The sequence below is a fragment of the Bos taurus genome, chromosome 16 (assembly GCF_002263795.3).
Source record: "Bos taurus isolate L1 Dominette 01449 registration number 42190680 breed Hereford chromosome 16, ARS-UCD2.0, whole genome shotgun sequence".
In the NCBI taxonomy this organism is placed as follows: Eukaryota; Metazoa; Chordata; class Mammalia; order Artiodactyla; family Bovidae; genus Bos; species Bos taurus.
The window spans coordinates 76,259,583-76,278,744 of NC_037343.1; the positions used below are offsets into that span (position 1 = coordinate 76,259,583).

General features: G+C 43.5%; 1 protein-coding gene across 1 annotated transcript in view; it reads left to right on the top strand.

The window, feature by feature from the left end:
• The window catches only part of CRB1 (crumbs cell polarity complex component 1), a 213,682-nt gene that overhangs the window by 71,459 nt on the left and 123,061 nt on the right, over window positions 1-19,162 (top strand). The window contains 2 exon segments of the mRNA NM_001192482.2: window positions 9,707-9,902; window positions 12,733-12,872. Of these exon segments, the coding sequence (NP_001179411.2) occupies window positions 9,707-9,902; window positions 12,733-12,872 (336 nt within the window).

The window sequence follows — 19,162 nt, forward strand, 5'->3', positions numbered from 1 at the left end:
TTTCCTAATCCTGACTCTGCCACTTTGTAGCTTTTTGATCTTGTTTAAATTCTTAACTTCTCTGGGCTGCAGTTTCATCCTTAATAAAATGGGCATCATAGTAGTACCTCACGGATAATTTTTTGACAAACAAAATCAGATCATGCGCATGAAAAGCTTAGCACAGTATCTGGTGTGAAATAAACTCAGTGAATGCCAGCTGTTACCATTAATAACAGGCAAGGATCTTTGTCTTCAAAGCAGTTGTGGGATATAAGCAAGTAACAAGTAAAATATAACAGTGGACGATCTGTGGAACCCAGGAGGCTGGAAAGAGTAAGGAAAATGAGCAAGACTTCACTGAGGATGGGACATTTAACAGAAGCCTTAAAGGATGACTTCATCAGGTAGATAGGCAGGAAAGAATTTTCCAGAAGAGGGAGAGAGAGCAGTGTGTCTAAACTTGAGTGAGGGTAGAGGGACCTAGTGGGTTTGAGAAAAAGCAAATGGTTTCATAGGACTAGAACGTAGAGGGTGATATAATTGTCATGGGAAAAGAACTTGGAAATATTACGAAGATGTTTTGGTACCAGAGTAAGTTTTTGGTTTATCTAAATCCAATTAGCAGCTATTGCAGAATTTTATGGACCAGGCTTTTAGAATTTCTTGAGCTTCTTCTTTTCGGTGACCCCTATCTCTATTCCACTATAACCATACCACAACACAACTTCAGGTCAGAGCCTGCCCTTGTTCAAAAGGTTTTACCACCCAAATTCTCACAACGAAATGGCTCCAAAATCACTGCAGATGGTGACTGCAGCCAGGAAATTAAAAAACGCTTACTCATTGGAAGGAAAGTTATGACCAACCTAGATAGCATATTCAAAAGCAGAGACGTTATTTTGCCAACAAAGGTCCATCTAGTCAAGGCTATGGTTTTTCCAGTGGTCATGTATGGATGTGAGAGTTGGACTGTGAAGAAAGCTGAGCACCAAAGAATTGATGGTTTTGAACTGTGGTGTTGGAGAAGACTCTTGGGAGTCCCTTGGACTGCAAGGAGATCCAACCAGTCCATTCTAAAGGAGATCAGTCCTGGGTGTTCTTTGGAGGGAATGATGCTAAAGCTGAAACTCCAGTACTTTGGCCACCTTATGCGAAGAGTTGACACACTGGAAAAGACCCTGATGCTGGGAGGGATTGGGGCAGGAGGAGAAGGGGATGACAGAGGATGAGATGGCTGGATGGCATCACCGACTCGATGGGCGTGAGTCTGAGTGAACTCTGGGAGTTGGTGATGGACAGGGAGGCCTGGCATGCTGCAATTCATGGGGTCTCAAAGAGTCGGACATGACTGAGTGATTGAATGGAACTGAACTGAAACTTCTGTTTCCTTGCTTCTATTGAAATCTTACTTCAGCTCTAGCAGAATCTCCGTCTCTGGGCCTCTCTGCATTTGTGCCATCCGTCACTCTTTCCTTGTCTTGATGTCTCCCCAACCAGCCTGGGATTTATGCCATGCTGTGCTGTGCGGTGCTCAGTTGCTCAGTTGTGTCTGACTCTTTGTGACCCCCATGGACTGTAGCCCACCAGGCCCCTCTGTCCATGGGATTCTCCAGGCAAGAATACCGGAGTGGGCTTCCATGCCCTCCTCCAGGGGATCTTCCTGACCCAGAGATCGAATCTGTGTCTCTTACATCTCCTGCATTGGCAGGTGGGCATTGGCAGGTGGGCATTGGCAGGTGGGTTCCTCACCTCTAGGGCCACCGGGGAAGACTGGGCTTCCTGGGGAGCTGTTTTAATGATGAGCCTCTTTCCTTAACTTTCTTGCCCTTGACCTGCAATTAGTATTTTGCAACTTTCCAGACCTGGGAATCCCCATTGCCTGCTTTCTTTTCTCCTGACTTAAGGGCTGTTGTGCCACCTCCGATATTAGCTGACTGTAGTTATGCATTTAGCATTGTTCTTGGTGCACGCGCGTGTGCTCAGGTGTGTCTGACTCTCTATAACCTCATGGACGGCAGCCCACCAGGCTTTTCTGTCCATGGGATTTTTCCAGGCAAGAATACTGAAGTAGGTTGCCATTTCCTACTCCAGGGGATCTTCCCAACCCAGGGATCAAACCCATGTCTCCTCCATTGGCAGGTGGTGCCACCTGGGAAGCCCCTAGTATTGTTCAGCAGGTATTTACATGTCACTTGTAGATTTTTAAAATCATATTTAATACAGTGGCTGCTTCATGCTTTTCCAGTTTCTAGCTCCTGTTCTCTCAGCATCACATCTGTATTTAACTGAGTTGGAAGCTATCCCAGATTCCCTGGCAAATTTATCTTTGCTTCCAATTACTTTTCAAAATCTTTAAAAAGTTTACCTACTTGGAGAACTCAAGGCAGGAACACTGGAAAGAACAAATGACTGGATCGTCCCTGCCCTACCCTGAGCGTTAGCTGTGTGCAGCCTCACTCGGAGGCGGAGAGCGCGTGCAGTCCTGGGCCGTCTGCCCGCAAACCCACGTTCCTCTACTCGCCTGAGATGAGCGGCAGAGGAAAGGGGGAGAGAAGGAAAGAGACAGCCGCAGGGACATTTGTATAATTCTCTCACCCAGTGTTAGAAAGCAGTGATTATTTCGCTTACCAGAAAAAGCATTGGCAGTTTTTCAGGCTTGCACAAGCATTCTCCATAAAATCATTCACCTCCATATATTCAGGTTTCGTGTAGTTTTCTCTGTTTGCGCATTCTGTGGTGTGGCAGCCTGGGAATTACGGTGGCCTCATATGTCTTCAGAGTTCTAAAAGGAAAAACAGGACACTCACAACCTCTTTCCTGGGTCCCAGCATGTGTCTGGGGTCCCATCCAATCCCCAGGTCGCCGAGGATGAGGGTGAGAAGTCTGGGGTTCTCCTCAACCTGCACTTCTGCTGTATCTTTGACCCTCAGTTTCCCTCCTTTAATCTGAAGGTTGGACCAAACCCTGAAGACTTCTGCTTGTTTGAATGTGCTCCTCCAATATTTTCTGTCCTAGGTCTGCATATCAATAGGGATTTGGTTAGGAAAAAAATTCATTTGATGTATTTCAGATATGAGGAGTTTCATACAGGAATTAAAGGCTTGTATGCAGAACAGGCAATGCAATTTGTAAGCCCTTAATTCCTAGATGAGGACAGGGATTGTGGTGATGGTTCCATAAACCAAAGGATGTCAGAGACTGGCAGCCAAGCCCCAGAAACAGGGTGGAGGCCTGGAGTAGAGTCTTCCTCACACCCCTGCAAAGAGCCAGCCAGTCCCGACCACATCTCCATCTCAGATTTGGAAACTATGAGACAACAGATTTCTGCTTTTTAAGCCACTTGATTTCCAGTAGTTTGTTGTTGTTCAGCCGCTCAGTCGTCTCCGACTCTGCAAGTCCATAGACTGCAGCACATCGGGCTTCCCCGTCCTTCACCATCTCCCAGAGTTTGCTCAAGCTCCTGTCCTTGGAGTGGGTGATGCCATCTGAACCAGGCCAGAATACTGGAGTGGGTTGCTATTCCCTTCTCCAGGGGATCTTCCCAACCCAGAGGTGGAACCCAGGTCTCCTGCACTGCAGGCAGATTCTTTACCGTCTGAGCCTCCCAGGAAGCCCTGGCAAACTCATACAGGGCCCTTCTAGGCGCAAGGCCCTGAGTGACAGCAAAGGTCACATGCCATGAATTCCAGGAGACTGGCCCTGCTTGTCAGATGGCTGGGGCAGGGGGAGTCACAGAAATTCCTGGGAAAGATCTTCACCAAAGCACTGAAGTGGGGGTTCTTGAAAGCTCCCCAGAAGGTGCTGCAGCTCTGAAGGATCTCTGGGAAGTTCCCAGACACTCCATCCTGCAGCCGTAGGAACGAGTGGTCTCCAGGCTCTCCGGGGAGCTGCTGGGAAGCCCACCTGTCCCCGTGAGTCCTGGCTTCTCTCCCACCTCCCGAATCCCTAAGTGCCTCTCGTCAGCAAACTCAAACCGGGAACTGCATGGAGAAGGGAATCTGAGGGCACGTGTGTCCCAATGTCTCTCTGTTGCAGGGCAGGTGGTCTTGGGAAGGGGTGACCACAGCGCTGCGCAGACAGCAGACTTCCCAGTGCCCTTGGACTGACACTCTCTGCACTTGAAGTTTGGACGTCACTTTCCTTGGGTTCTAACAAGACCGCCTCCCCACCCCCCACCCCCCACCAGGCAAGGATGTCTTTTCACAAGGTATCCGCGAGGTCGGGCAGAGGCAGGAGCAGCGCTGGCCCTCCTGTTGGCCTCAGGGCTATGAAGTGAGATCTCTCTGAAGTGGACTCTCCTCCGTCCAGGGAATATGACCTTTCCATATAAGGAAAAGGGGGGGGAAATTGATGTAGCAAGTAAGCAAGAAGAGGGGAGGAGGAGGACTTGAGAAGGAAAGAGACAATCAAGTCCAGAAGCCTTTGAAGAGACTAAAGGAGAACCCACCGAAAGCATCGCCAGAACCAGGAGGAGATGGAGGGCTTTTTTGCTTTAAATTAATTACAGAAGGAGGAAGGGAGCATCTTTAGACTATTTGCCAGGAACGTTGCTTCTCCACCAAAGCCAGTGCGTCAGCATGGAAATCTCTCATCCTTTTCCTTTTCTGTTACCGCGGCGCAGCCGCTCAGTCACGGCCGGCTCTGCGACCCCATGGGCTGCAGCACGCCAGGTCTCCCTGTCCTCCCCTAAATGCATGTGATTTCAGTCCTTCTTTGAATTTATGTCTTTAAAAATATCTGGTTGTGAGAGAATGTCTGAACTGTCTTTGACAGCTAATGGAAGTCACGCAGTTCAGAGCGGAACTACCCGTGACTGTCAGGAATCCGTGACGTAACCTTAGTCGTCCGCGTACACGTAGCGATGTCGCTGTGTAAGTTACAGTGCGTCCCCGAACCTAATAAATCAGAGGGTTTTTTCCTGTCCTGTAGATTTTTCTGTTGACGCAGAGTTCCTTTTATTTGTGTTTTTATCCCAACCTTTCTACTTTTCTTTCATACAGAAAAAAAAAAAGTGAAAGTGAAAGGCACTCAGTCGTGTCTGACTCTTTGTGACCCCATGGACTATACCCGTCCATGGAATTCACAGAACTATAAACCAATTCCAACAGATCGGTTCAGCTCCTGGAGGTGTTTTTGTGAAAGAATTTAACGTTACGAATTTTCCTTTTCTTAGACAATTAGCCATAGAAGGGCTACTCAGTAGCTGCAATCAGTTTCTGTCGCTACATAGGGTTACAATGACAGGGCCCCATACTCAGTGACGCTGTTTACGAAGTGAATGCCTCCAGGCAGACTGGACCACACTGTTCGGGTGTGTTTTTGAAGGTCAATTCGCTATCTATACTTGATGGCTGTATGCGTGAGAACAGTAAACATCCAAATGAAAACTGAAGATCATAGTTTTCCAGATGTCTCATCTGTGGAGCCAAGCATCTGGAAATACAAAAACATCTGGATGACTGACTGCGCTCATCACTTTTCATCCAGCTGTTTTGGTATCACTCAGATGTAGACCAAATCACTTTTTCCTTTTTTCCCCATAACAGTACCTCTGAAAAGCTGTGATAAGAATCACATTGTTAAGTAATATTAACAGTGATAAGACATATCAAATAAATCCAAAGCAAATAGTTGTTTGTACTGAAATTGAATTTAAGCTTTTGAAACACGTTCTTACGCATGCATCAGGATCACTTGAGAGCTAAAGTATTTGAATGACATTGTTATAAATGGAGCTGCAGTGTCTACAATAATGGTTTCTAATTTATTTATCTTATTTCTTAAGCAATAGGAAGTAACCTGAGTGTATAACAGATAGGTATATGAATTTTATTCACATTATGAAATAAAGTTTAGGAAAGTGTTAACAAGTTTTAAATCACTTATTTGGCTTTATATGTTAATGGTGTTTAGTAAATATAGATGACTAAAATACCAAAAGATGTAATCCAAAGCTATTAGGATGTGAGAGTCGAACCATAAAAAGGTTGAGTGCTGAAGAATTGATGCTTTTGAATTGTGCTGGAGAAGACTCTTGAGAGCCCTTTAACAACAAGGAAATCAAATCCTGCTGCTGCTGCTGCTGCTAAGTCACTTCAGTCATGTCCGACTCTGTGCGACCCCATAGACAGCTGCCCACCAGGCTCCGCCGTCCCTGGGATTCTCCAGGCAAGAACACTGGAGTGGGTTGCCATTTCCCTCTCCAATGCATGAAAGTGAAAAGTGAAGGTGAAGTCACTCAGTTGTTTCCAACTCTTAGCGACCCCGTGGACTGCAGCCTACCAGGCTCCTCCATCTATGGGATTTTCCAGGCAAGAGTACTGGAGTGGGGTGCCATTGCCTTCTAAAGGACATCAATCAATCCTAAAAGACATCAACACTGAATATTCATTGGAAGGACTGATGCTGAAGCTGAAGCTCCAATACTTTGGCTACCTGATTTCAGAAAAGCTGACTTACTGGAAAAGACCCTGATGCTGGGAAGAATGGAGGGCAGGAGGAGAAGGGGACGACAAAGGATGAGATGGTCAGATGGCATCACTAACTAGGTGGACATGAGTTTGAGTGAACTCTGGGAGATGGTGAAGGACAGGGAAGCCAGCATGCTGCAGTCCGTGGGGTCACAAACAGTCAGACATGACTTAACAACTGAATAACAAATATTTAAAAAATAATTATATGAAACATTTCTAAAAGAATTGATCATTTATATCTTTCATATATTCTTTTTTTTTTTTTTTACTTTAGCTTAGATTTTTTAAAATTTAAATTTATTTTAATTGGAGGCTAGTTACTTTACAATATTGTATTGGTTCTGCCACACATCAACATGCATCTGCCACGGGTGTACACGTGTTCCCCATCGTGAACCCTCCCTCCCACCTCCCTCCCCATACCATCCCTCTGGGTCATCCCAGTGCACCAGCCCCAAGCATCCTGTATCCTGTATTGAACCTGGACTGGCGATTCATTTCTTATATGATATTATACATGTTTCAATGCCATTCCCCCAAATCATCCGACCCTCACCCTCTCCCACAGAGTCCAAAAGACTGTTCTACACATCAGTGTCTCTTTTGCTGTTGCTTTTGCTGCACACCGGGTTATCGTTACCATCTTTCTAAATTCCATATATATGCGTTAGTATACTGTATTGGTGTTTTTCTTTCTGGCTTACTTCACTCTGTATAATAGGCTCCAGTTTCATCCACCTCATATATTCTTAAAAAATAAAAAATGTATCTGTTATTGTATTATTTTACATGGCAGAAATAAAGATACCAAAGCATTGCTGAAAAACTGCTTCAGAGATAGAACGAGAACACCGGTGTCTACTGGTCAGTTCAGGGGTCTTTCCCTTCACCTTGAGTTCAGTTGCTCAGTCCTGTTCAACTCTTTGCGAGCTCTTGGACTGTAACCCATCAGGCTTCTCTGTGCATTGGATTCTCCAGGTAAGAATAATTGAGTGGGTTGTCATTTCCCCCTCTGGGGGATCTCCCCACCCAGGGGTTGAACCTGCATCTCCTGCGTTGGCACGCGAGTTCTTTACCACTGAGCCACCGACCTTACTAATGCCAAATAAAACTGACAGAGAAATTCCTATTTGCAGGCCGGGTGAGAAATAGCCAGACCTCAAATAGGGATACTTAGGGACTTTGGGGGAGAAGGCAATGGCACCCCACTCCACTACTCTTGCCTGGAAAATCCCATGGATGGAGAAGGCTGGTAGGCTGCAGTCCATGGGGTCGCTAAGAGTCGGACACGACTGAGCGACTTCACTTTCACTTTTCACTTTCACGCATGGAGAAGGAAATGGCAACCCACTCCAGTGTTCTTGCCTGGAGAATCCCAGGGACGGGGGAGCCTGGAGGGCTGCCATCTGTGGGGTCGCACAGAGTCGGACACGACTGAAGCGACTTAGCAGCAGCAGCAGCAGCAGGGACTTTGGGAAGGTCATGTCCACACTGCTATATTTAAAATGGATAGCCAACAGGGACCTACTGTGTAGCACAGGGAACTCTGCTCAATGTCATGTGGTAGCCTGCATGGGAGGGGGCTTTGGGGGAGAATGGATATGTGTATATGTATGGCTGAATCCCTTTGCTGTCCACCTGAAACTTTCACAACATTGTTAATTGGCTATATTCTGATATAAAATAAAAAGTTTAAAGTTTGAAAAAAATGGCAAGCCACTTACCTACAACAGATACTATTCCACAACTTTCCATTTTTACTGATGTAAAATTTAAATTCTTTTTCTTCTCAAAAACCACTCAAAGTTAACATGCTGGCATCTCTTTTTGGGTCGGCATTTGTAGAGTCTACCAGCTGTAAATGGCAGGTGGTGCTGGAATAGCCTATTTCATTTTCTGTCAGAAAAGAGGACAGACAATCGAATAACTACTAAAAACCTCTGGGTTCTTGAGAAATTCCTCTATAATTTTAATTCACAATTTGTTATCCTAGGGAATAGGCCCAAGAATAAAGATGAGCAAATATAGATAGCTCCCTTTTGTATCTTTTAAAACCTATATGCATATTTGATTATTGTGTATCAAATACTATTTCAGCTTCCCAGGTGGCACTAACGGTAAGAACCTGCCTGCTAATGCCGAGATGTAAGAGACACAGGTTGAATCCCTGGGTCAGGAAGATCCTCCAGGGTAGGAAATGGCAACCCACTTCAATATTCTTGCCTGGAGAATTTCATGGACAGAGGAGCCTGGCAAGCTACAGTCTATGGGGTCACAAAGAGTTGGACATGACTAACCATGAATGCACCATCAAATATTATTTAGACAGATTCAGTAGAATACTTTGTAATCTCAGTGTGACTACTTTTGTAAATCTTAAACTTAGCTTGCTTAGAAAATAATCTTCACCTACTATTTGGGGAGGGGGAAAATACAGATTTTTTAAAATGTAATTTTACCTTAAAATGAAGTAGCTTTTAATAATAGCACTAAATACGTTGAGTTTAAGTCACAAATGGATTTTCTATTTAAAAGCAACATTTTACAGTGGTATAGAAAATGTAAATATTTCTATGCAAAAAGGATACTAGGGAAATAATTGCACATTGTACAGTAAATAAATATTTGTGGAAAGAGAAAGTACTTTTTCTCTAGCAAATGTGTAGTATACTCCAGGTATTACGTTAGGCACTTTAGAACACATTGGAATTGTAATAAGTATCCTATGGGGTAATTACAACTGTTGGTCCCATTTTTCAGGTTAAGAAACTGAGATTAGGAAAGGTCAAGCAACTTTCCCAAGGTCACACAACTAAAAGAGGCTGTGACAAGATTCCAATCCAGGCCATTTGGCTTTGGAGTCTGAGCTTTTATCCACTGTACAATGTGATGCCTAATTAAACTAAATGTTTAAAAATAATTTAAAGACATTGGCCAGTCCCTTTCAGGCTTCCAACAAAAGTACAGTAAACAATTACTTTGTTCTAAAAATGATTTGTTTCCACGGACTAAAAAGCCACAAGCTGTTGCAGGCGATGGTTTTTTGTAAGTGACAGCTGCTCTGCTTTGTGAACTTCCCGCAAGCCTGCCAGAAAGTTAATATCAATTACAATTAAGGAGGAAAATTATTTTGGGCAACATCACACTTGACAAGAGCTTTGGCAAACAAAGCGTTGCCAAAGAGTGAAAATATTAACACTTCGCTAAAACTTTTCCTTTTTTTTTCTTCCTGTGCCGACTTTTGCATAAAGGTGTAAACTGTGAACTGGAAGTTGATGAGTGTTGGTCCCAGCCCTGCCTCAATGGTGCCACTTGCCGGGACGCTGCGGGGGCCTACTTCTGTGACTGTGCCCCGGGATTCCTGGGCGATCACTGTGAGCTCAACACGGACGAGTGTGCCAGTGGGCCGTGTCTCCATGGTGGGCTGTGCGTGGACGGAGCCAACAGGTACGTTTTCTCCCGAGAGAGCACTCACTGGCCAGGAGCTACTGCACCACCTCTGGCGAATCTGGAGATCTCACAACCCCAGCTTAACGTTTTCAGAGTGCTTTTTATGCTTCAAGTGATTCAAGGTTGTAGCAGTCACGCTTTATTAAAAAATGCATCCTTTGGAGGGCCCCTGTCTCAAGAGAGAGCATTTTTCCAAGTCATTCTTGTAACAGTTTAGAATTTCTTCTGTTATAGAAAAGTGCCAGTCTTCCACATAGAAGAAACAAAGGGGAATCTACCTTCCCTATCCGTGGTAGATGCGAAAACAAAGCTGGAGTTATTCTGTATGTGAATGTAAGATTGTACTTATGAAATGACAAGCATATAAATCAAGTGGTGAAAAAGAAATCCTTTAGGAATTTTATCTAAACAGTGTTGGCAAGGGCAGTGATATTAAATTAATTATGTCTTGAATTTCTAGTTGTTTAGGGAATTAGGTGAGTACTTTTGAGCCAGCAGAGTGATGTTCCAAATTAGAGTCTAACCCCATTGACTTCTCAGCAAAAACAAAACCAAACAATAAATCGCACCTTAATATAAGGCATATAATAAATTTGGGTGACGGTAGTTGAATTCATATAAAATATTTTTTGGAAGAACTTTCTAGCAGTTAAAGCACAGGCATTGAGTTATCAAACACTTGAGTTTTAACTGCTTAGCACTGGGCGGTGTGTTCACAGATCCTCCGGCAGCTCAGTGGAAGGCAAGGTGGGCCTTAAAACCCCCTCGACAACACGGAGTCTAAAGTTTGGAGAAGTCAGGGAAACCCCACACATTCATACAGTTAATTCTTTGCAAAGGAGGATTAGAACCCAATTTTATTTAATAAATAAGATATAATTTATCCCACATCTGAATTTCAAAATGAGTCAGACTCAAAAGGGGGAGCAATAAAAGTCTTATGTGCTTCAAATATATCCAGGAAAACAACAGATTTTAAGCAGAACAAGGTGGTGGAACACCTCTTTGGTAAACTCTGAGCGTGATCCAAGCTTTGCCTGTGATTTTCAGTTACACCCACTTCGTTCTCCAGTGGTGAGAATCTTCACACCTGGAGACTGGTAACTGGGAAACACATGGACAGACAGATCCGACAGAGCAGCAGTTCCCACACAAGTGCTCCGGGAAAGAGGAGGCTCTTCCAGCCAGGCCTCACTGTTTCCAGGAGGCGTCAGGACAGAAGTCACACAATGCTTTTGATACCTGCCTGTGTGCGTGCTAAGTAGCTTCAGTCATGTCCAACTCTGTGAAACTGTGGACTGTATAGCCTGTCAGGCTCCTCTGTCCATGGGATTCTCCAGGCAAGAATACTGGAGTGAGTTGCCGTGCCCTCCTCCAGGGGATCTTCCTGACCCAGGGACCAAACCCGTGTCTCTTTTGTCTGCTGCGTTGGCAGGAGGATTTTTTCCCACTAGTGCCACCTGGGAAGCCCTTTGATGCCTTTGGAAACAAACAGAACAAGGCTAAACCTGCTTCCTGCTAGCTTTCCTCTTTCACCGGAGTACGTGCTGTGAATACTTTTTCTACTGTATCCAGAGCTCTCTCAAAATACCTAAATTTTGAGATCATCTCAAGTTCAGCAAATATGACCTGACTTTGTTTTCCCACCAAAATAATTAACGCATTTGCTATGAGATTTGTGGGAAAGGCAAAAACTATGCCCCCTGGAAGGTTCCTGCAGACAAAGGAAGATGTAAATGAGACTGAGTCTGTGAACTGAGGTGCGCTAGCCAGGCTTGACCTCAGGGCTCTGGTCTTCAAGGTCTCACACATGGTATTGAGATTTGCAGTAGGCATTTTTTTAATCAAAGAAATGAAATAGTGAATAGAGGATTTCTAGCTAGGAAAATTATGAATAAAAATTATAGTCACTTATATTTGCTAGTATTTCATTTTCCTTAGTGAAATCTTAATGTCTGCATTGGTGGTAAACAGACATATAGCCAGGGTGAACAGGACTGTTACTCTTTATTAAATCAAAGGTGTCCTCCCCCTAGACACTTATTTTATCTAAGCTGGGTGTGTAAGCCCATGATTTTTCAATACTGGATCCTCAAGGAGAGGCCATATAAAGTGACATAGAGTGAACAACTCTCCCGGTCAGATTCGTATTTAGGTCTGTCAGATAATCCCATTCAATGGACGAATCATTATAAATAACACGACCAAAATATTCTTGTAATCTAGAAATAAGGAAACATAAGTCACAATTTATATAATGAGAAGCTTTCCTTTTTTCCATAATTTATTATTTCACTAGGGACCTTATTACTGGATTCTTTATATAAAAAAGTGCCTTGATGGTATAAATCATTCTCTGCCGCCTCACAAATATTAACTACTCTATTTCGTACAATTCAGTAGTTTTATTCAGTATTTTCTGCCCTTTGGCATGCTATGCTCATTCTTCATATACGCATTTAATTATCCCAAGGACTCTGTGACAAAGGTACTATTACCTTCAATTTATGGGCGAGGAAACAGAAGTATAAACAATCATGGTTTCCAAGTAATTTTGACTGAACACTTGCTTGGGGTAAGTCTCCTTAGCTCTCCAGGGGCTCCTTGGCTCTCCTTAAAACATTTGCGTGGGATAAGCAAGTCTCCTTAGCTGTTCTTAACAGACTTGCTTTCACTAAAAACCTTGAGGGATCATCTCTTGAAGCCTGCAAGCATATGCTTCTGGTAGGTATTAAGCCCACGCTGATGGACAGGTGGAGAGACAGGACAAGGATACGTCGTCCCCCATGAGCAAGGGCTGATGTCCCGACTTCATTTTGCTCCCCAGGTACAGCTGTACCTGCGCAGGTAGTGGGTTCACGGGGACACGCTGTGAGACCCTGCTGCCCCCGTGTTGGTCAGAGCCCTGTCACAACAACGCCATCTGCGAGGACAGTGCTGACCGCTACACCTGCCGCTGCCGGCCCGGTGAGTGACAGGACTCCTTCCACTGGCTTTTTGTTTTTTTTTTCTTTTGCATAGAATAGAAACAAATAGCTTATGGCAAAAGGAAATTGTTGCCGGAGGTTTAAAACCAACTCTTTCTTCTAGTTATCATTGTTTGATTTAATCTTGTTCTTCAGTGCTCAAACATATCTATTGCTACACTACACATTATCTGAACTAGATTACCAAAGTGTCCAATCATCAGAATCTTCTAGAAGAAATGCAGAGGAAAAAAATAATCAATGGAAGGGTTGATTTCAGCATGGTTTTCGTGGAGTAAAATTCACTGGAAGATGCTTCCTTGTCCTCCAGGATGTTTTCTTTGGCACCTAGAACATATTAAAACCCATGAAACTCCGTTAAAATCCTAAGTGCTTGTGTTGTAATTCATGGAGTCAGTCAGTGTGATGGCTGATTGTCCCCATAGAGAGCATAGAATGATTTTTCAGAAATGTAAGTATTCTGCTCACCTTTTATAATGTAAAAGACAATATAAGTTACACATACATAAACCCTAATTTAAAATAGCACTTTAAAAGATAACTGGACTTGAGCGTAGAGGTGATGGGAAAGAGTATGTGACACTTGAATCAACAAGCCACTCGTAAATATTGATGTTAATTTTGGCAAAAAATAACCTGCTTGACATACTTCAACCTCTTACTAGGATTTTATTGCTAGAAATGAAAGTGCATTTCTCCTCTCTTCTTTCTTGAGCCATTGGAAAACAACCGATAAGCTTGCGATTATTTAAAATCTAAGCTTACTGACCACGTACCCCACCTCCCCACTCATGTCATTATCTAAGGAAAGGGAGGCCCTGTAAGTTGGGGGGAGGCATGAAGACTGGGGTCAGTCCAGTCAATAGCAGCTTCTGATCAAAAGGCATCTCATTGCCTGAGGAACATTTTACATGCTTTGGTAAAAACCAGATAAACTTAAAAGTATAAAAGGAAGTTGGGGATTCGCCTGTGGCTCAGAGCTCTGTGTACCTCATGTGTCTCCCCACTTCCAGATAATGAAGAGGACGTATTTGTTTTCCTTTGGCCATTGGTCCTTGTCACTAGGAAACGATTTGTAACACTTGAATCAACAAGTCACCTCCAACACTGAATTTTTTTCCAAAACGTGTTATTCCACGTTCTTGTCATCAGCCAACCCTCAACACTCAGTCAACAGTCTGAACAGGACCTCAGTCCAGAAGCAGGGGGTAGAGTGGACAGCTTGGGAGCAGGACGAGTCCACCATTTGTTAACTGAGTAAACTAGGGCGAATTACCCCTTAATTCTTACATTTCTCATCCACAAATAAAGGATACAAAAGCTATTTATAGTATTGTTGTGAGGGGTAAAATTATGAAAATGGAACCTGGCATGTATTAAGTACTCAAAAAAAAAAAAAAAAGGCAACAATTATTACTACATTCCAGGTTCTACACCAGGAGGTGAAAATTGTATATGACAGATGGTTTCTGTGCTCTAAAATAGGGGCCCCCAACCTCTGGGATCTAATGCCTGATGATTTGAGGTGAGCTGATGTAATAATAATAGAAATAAAGTGTACACTAAATGTAATGTGCTCGAATCATCCCGAAACCACCTCCTCACCCCTGTCCAGTTCACGGAAAAATTGTCTTCCATGAAAGCAGTCTCTGGTTCCAAAAAAGTTGGGTCCTGCTGTTCTGAAGGGTTTGTAATGGAGTCAGGCAGCAAAGGAGAACTGCCTAAAAAAGACCAGTATGAGCCCCAAAGATTTCACTGCCAACTATATATGTGAAGGATTGCCGCTGCTGCTGCTAAGTTGCTTCAGTCATGTCCGACTCTGTGTGACCCCATAGACGGCAGCCCACCAGGCTCCCACATCCCTGGGATTCTCCAGGCAAGAACAGTGGAGTGGGTTGCCATTTCCTTCTCCAATATGAAGGATTAGGGGATCACAAAGACACAGTACCTCCTTCCAAGGAGCTTAAATTCTAGCAGGAATACAGTGTGAAAAAACTGTGTACAGTACAATTTTGGGTGGCTCAGACAGTAAAGAATTTGCCTACAATGCATGAGACCCGGGTTCGATCCCTGGGTCGAGAAGATCCCCTGGAGAAGGGAATGACAACTCAGTCCAGGATTCTTGCCTGGACAATTCCATGGACAGAGGAGCCTAGCAGGCTACAGTCCATGGGGTTGCAAAGAGTTAGACATGACTGAGCAACTAACACTTTCACAAGATTCTCTAATAAATTCCATAAAAGGGAAGAAGGGGAGAAAATGTTTAGCAACGGCCTGAGGAGGCAGCATTTTAGAAAACTTGAAAGACCACTAAGCACATCCCAGAAATGTACCCACGAGCTGTGTGACTCTGGCCACGTCTCTGCTCTGAGCCTCGGTTTCCTCATTGACAGATAAAGCAGAGATGATAATAATATCCGCCTCATGGTGTCATTGTGGAGTGAAGTCCAGCTCATTGAGTGGACTTTGTGTCATTGTACTCCACATAGTGTCATTGTGGAGTGAAGGAGCTCCCAGCTCAGCCTAGACCACAGCAAGTCAATAAATGTCAACCCAACACCCTGGAATTAGGAGATGGGCCATTCTAGACCCTAAGGCTGGCAGGTGGTAGCTCGTTGCTTGTTTAAAGATAGAAGAGAGGAAAAAAGAAAAGGGAAAGACGAAAGGGCAGCAGGAGCACAGAGAAAAGAGCCCGTCCAACTGTGGAGCCTGGAGGGAAAATGCTGGGCTATGCAGGGCTGGGGTTAGAGGGGTGGGCTGAGGAGCAAGATGAGGCTGAAGCCAAATCATGATGTCCACCCTGCAAACCGTGGGGCAGTCTGACCTGTTAATTTACGAAGAGCTCCCTGGCACTTCAGGGGAAGAATGATGGAGAGAAATAAGGCTAATCGCAGGGAATCCCGTGACACTTCTGCAGTGATTTAAATAAGAGCTAAGTCACGGACCGGAACAAAGATGCCAGTGGCGAGGGTGGATGTGAGCGTATGGACGGCCACGGGAGCCCTTTAGGAGGTGGAAAGGACGTGGGGATTGGGAAGGGAGCGCCAGTTTAGGACAGTTCTGCTTCCGAGTTTCTCTCTTGGGTCACTGGATGGATGTCGATTTTGCCTAGAGAGAAAACTCACAATGTCTTTGTACCCAGTTCTCACAGTTATGTGTAAAGAGAAGGTTTAACGCCACAAGCTACTCTATATCTAAGAATCGTAGACCATTCCTTTGGATCATGAGATGCCTGCCACTGAGCGCGATGACAAGAATACAGCGCTGTAATTGCCCAGGGTCCTCGTTTCAGGGGTAATTAATCACAAGTGTCAGTTACCTTAAATGCTCATCTTAAAAGTTTTCCTATTACCCAGAGAAGATTCTTGTTTTTTTTTTTTTCTTAAAACATGTAATTTAAGAACCCTGGGGCCTTGACTCAGCATCATATTGTTTCTTTGTACAGAGTTTTATAGGAAAACTTGTTAGAACTATTGAATGTAGCCTTGACTGAAAGAATCTATTTATACATCTGGTTAAAAGGAACACCAAACAGAATCCCCACAGGGCCCAGTGGTAGGGACGGGACCCGTAATACCATAAATCAGAACCTTCCTAATGTTCAGGATAAGAATAAAGACAATGCATGAGCCAGAAAGCAAAAAAGGATTTATGAAAGTACTAAATTACTTCCTAACCTGGGCTGTGCATAAGTCTTCAAACTTAGAATGAAAAGAAAATTGAAAATAGAACTTCAGTAAGTCAACTGTAGCACAAGATGTTTATAAAAACCATTATTTAGTGAATATGTGTAGATCCTTAAGTATGAAATAAAAACGCTTAAAAAGTAAACATTCAGGCTTAAGAGACTAAGGGTTCTAGGGGTGGGGAGGGTCATAACAAAGCACTGTGGGACCCTCATCTGACATGAGCTTCCAGTTTCCTTTTCAACTCTCAGTTTCTTCTTGAGAAGGTTGATGAAGACCCCAGGAGTCAAACATGACAAAAGTATTATACGAACAAGCAGCAGAGTTTGTGTTGCGGTTATGACTTGACATGGGACCCCATATAGGTTTTTATTAAAATTACAAGATGAACATTCATATCATGTTCTCATTATTTGCTCATTAAGAGTTCACCAACTTTCTAGTTTATTTGCTAAGCGAGGATTATCATCTAAATTGTTGATTAGTTCTGTTTGAATCTCATCCAGGAGTTGACTGAAGGCCTAGTACTCAGGTGTTGCTCAGTCCTAGCATGTGAATTAAAAAACACAGTCTCTGCTTTTATGGAGCTCACAGTCTGTTGAGGGAGACAGCTACATAAATAAGTGAATAAGCTATGTCATCTGTTCAGTCGCTCAGTCATGTCCAGCCCTTCTGCGACCCCGTGGACTGCAGCCCACCAGGCTCCTTTGTCCGTGGGATTTCCAGGCAAGAATACCAGAGTGGGTTGTCATTCCCTTCTTCAGGGGATCTTCCTGACCCAGGGCTGGAACCCGAGCCTCCTGCATTGCAGGTAGATTCTTTACTGTCTGAGCAATCAAGTAAAAACTATATGCATAAATGAATTTTAAAAGATACCTCTAAAAATAAGCACATAAGACCAATCTTTGTAAGACAATGAAAGGAAAGAATTGGGTATGTGAGAGAAAAAGGTTCTTATTTAGATCTGTCCATGAGGAAATGACATTCTGAGAAAGTAATAAAAGATCGAGTCTGAATACGTAAGAGTTATGCAAGCACAGTCGTGGAGGAGGGTTTTCTAGGGGAGGGAACGGTATTCTAAAGGCCCTGGGACAGCAAGCATTCTAGGGACAGGAACAGGTTTGGGAATGGGGCCAGATAATAAAGGGCTGGCCAGGTTAAGGATTTTGAACTTTATTATGTGTGAAAAGTGAAGCCTTTGAATGGTTTCAAAGTAAAGAAAGACCATGATTGGATTTATAACCTTTACCACTTTGGATTGCAATTTTACTTTAAGAACATATTTCTCAGCAGTTAAGTGACATTGCAAAGATCTGTAGGTGAAGTCATTTGTATTATAAGTCAGGTTGTGTTCCTATAGGAACTTCGAACATCTCTTTCATCATCTCACAAAACAGCTGGTGTGATCCTGAACACACTCCTCAGCATTATGTTAGCACTTAACTAGCTTTACATTTTTGGGCTAGCACTACACACAGTATGTAAATAATCGAAATCGGTAAGAAGAACAACCTAATAGAAAAAGATATGAAATGATTAAAAAATTCAAAAATATTAAGTTCAATAATATCTGGGGAAAATGTAAAGCAAACAATGATAAGGTATGATTTTTTATCTAGCCAACTGGTAAAAATTTTTGCTTGGTGTGGCAAGTGTTGACAAGGGTCTGGACCACACACACTCTTATCCTGTGCCAGTAGACACGTAACAACCTCTACAGTTTCTCTAGAGGTCGTTACCAGGATCTATTAAAATTTGAAATGCCCGTAACCTATAACCCAGAAATCCCACTCCTAGCATAGACCTCAGTGTTGCGCTCAGACATTTGCACAAGCCGCATATATGATGTTATTCAATGCAATATTGTAATAGCAAAAATGTATATAAACCCGCTAAGGGAATGGAATGGTCAAATTATACACATCTGTGTTATGGATTACTTGGCAATAGTTGAAAATGATGAGTTAGCTCTATATTTCTAACATGCATAGACTGTGCCCGGGAGTAAAGACGCCAGGCCATACTGAAGGATGCGCGCGGTCAGTACAGTGCCGGTTACGTTAACACACACAATAAATAGACACACATGTGGTTTTAACAGGTGCATATGTGGGTAAAACCACAGAAAATAGTTCTGGCAGGGACTTTCTTTTATATTTAATATCCAAATATTTTATTAAATACTAAATACTTGATGTTTTATTGTTTTTATTCTTGTCCCTAGTAAAATGACCCAGTTAAATCCATTCAAGTACAAAATAGTTTTTTCTTCTGTCTCATGGTGTGTAAGGAAATCATTGACCTCTGCTTCAAGGTTTAAGAGAAGAATTTAGGCTTGGCTACGTGCTCTCTGCTGAGTGTGTGGTATGTGCTAAGTTGCTTCAGTCCTGTCTGACTCTGAAGTGCTGAGCCTGCCAGGCTCCTCTGCCCGTGGGATTCTCCAGACAAGGATCCTGGAGTGGGTTGCCATCCCCTCCTCCAGGGGATCTTCCCAACCCAGGGATTGAACCCACTTCTTTTACATCTCCTGTTTTGGCAGGCAAGTTCTTTATCACAAGCACCCACCTGCGGTCTGCTGACTTTA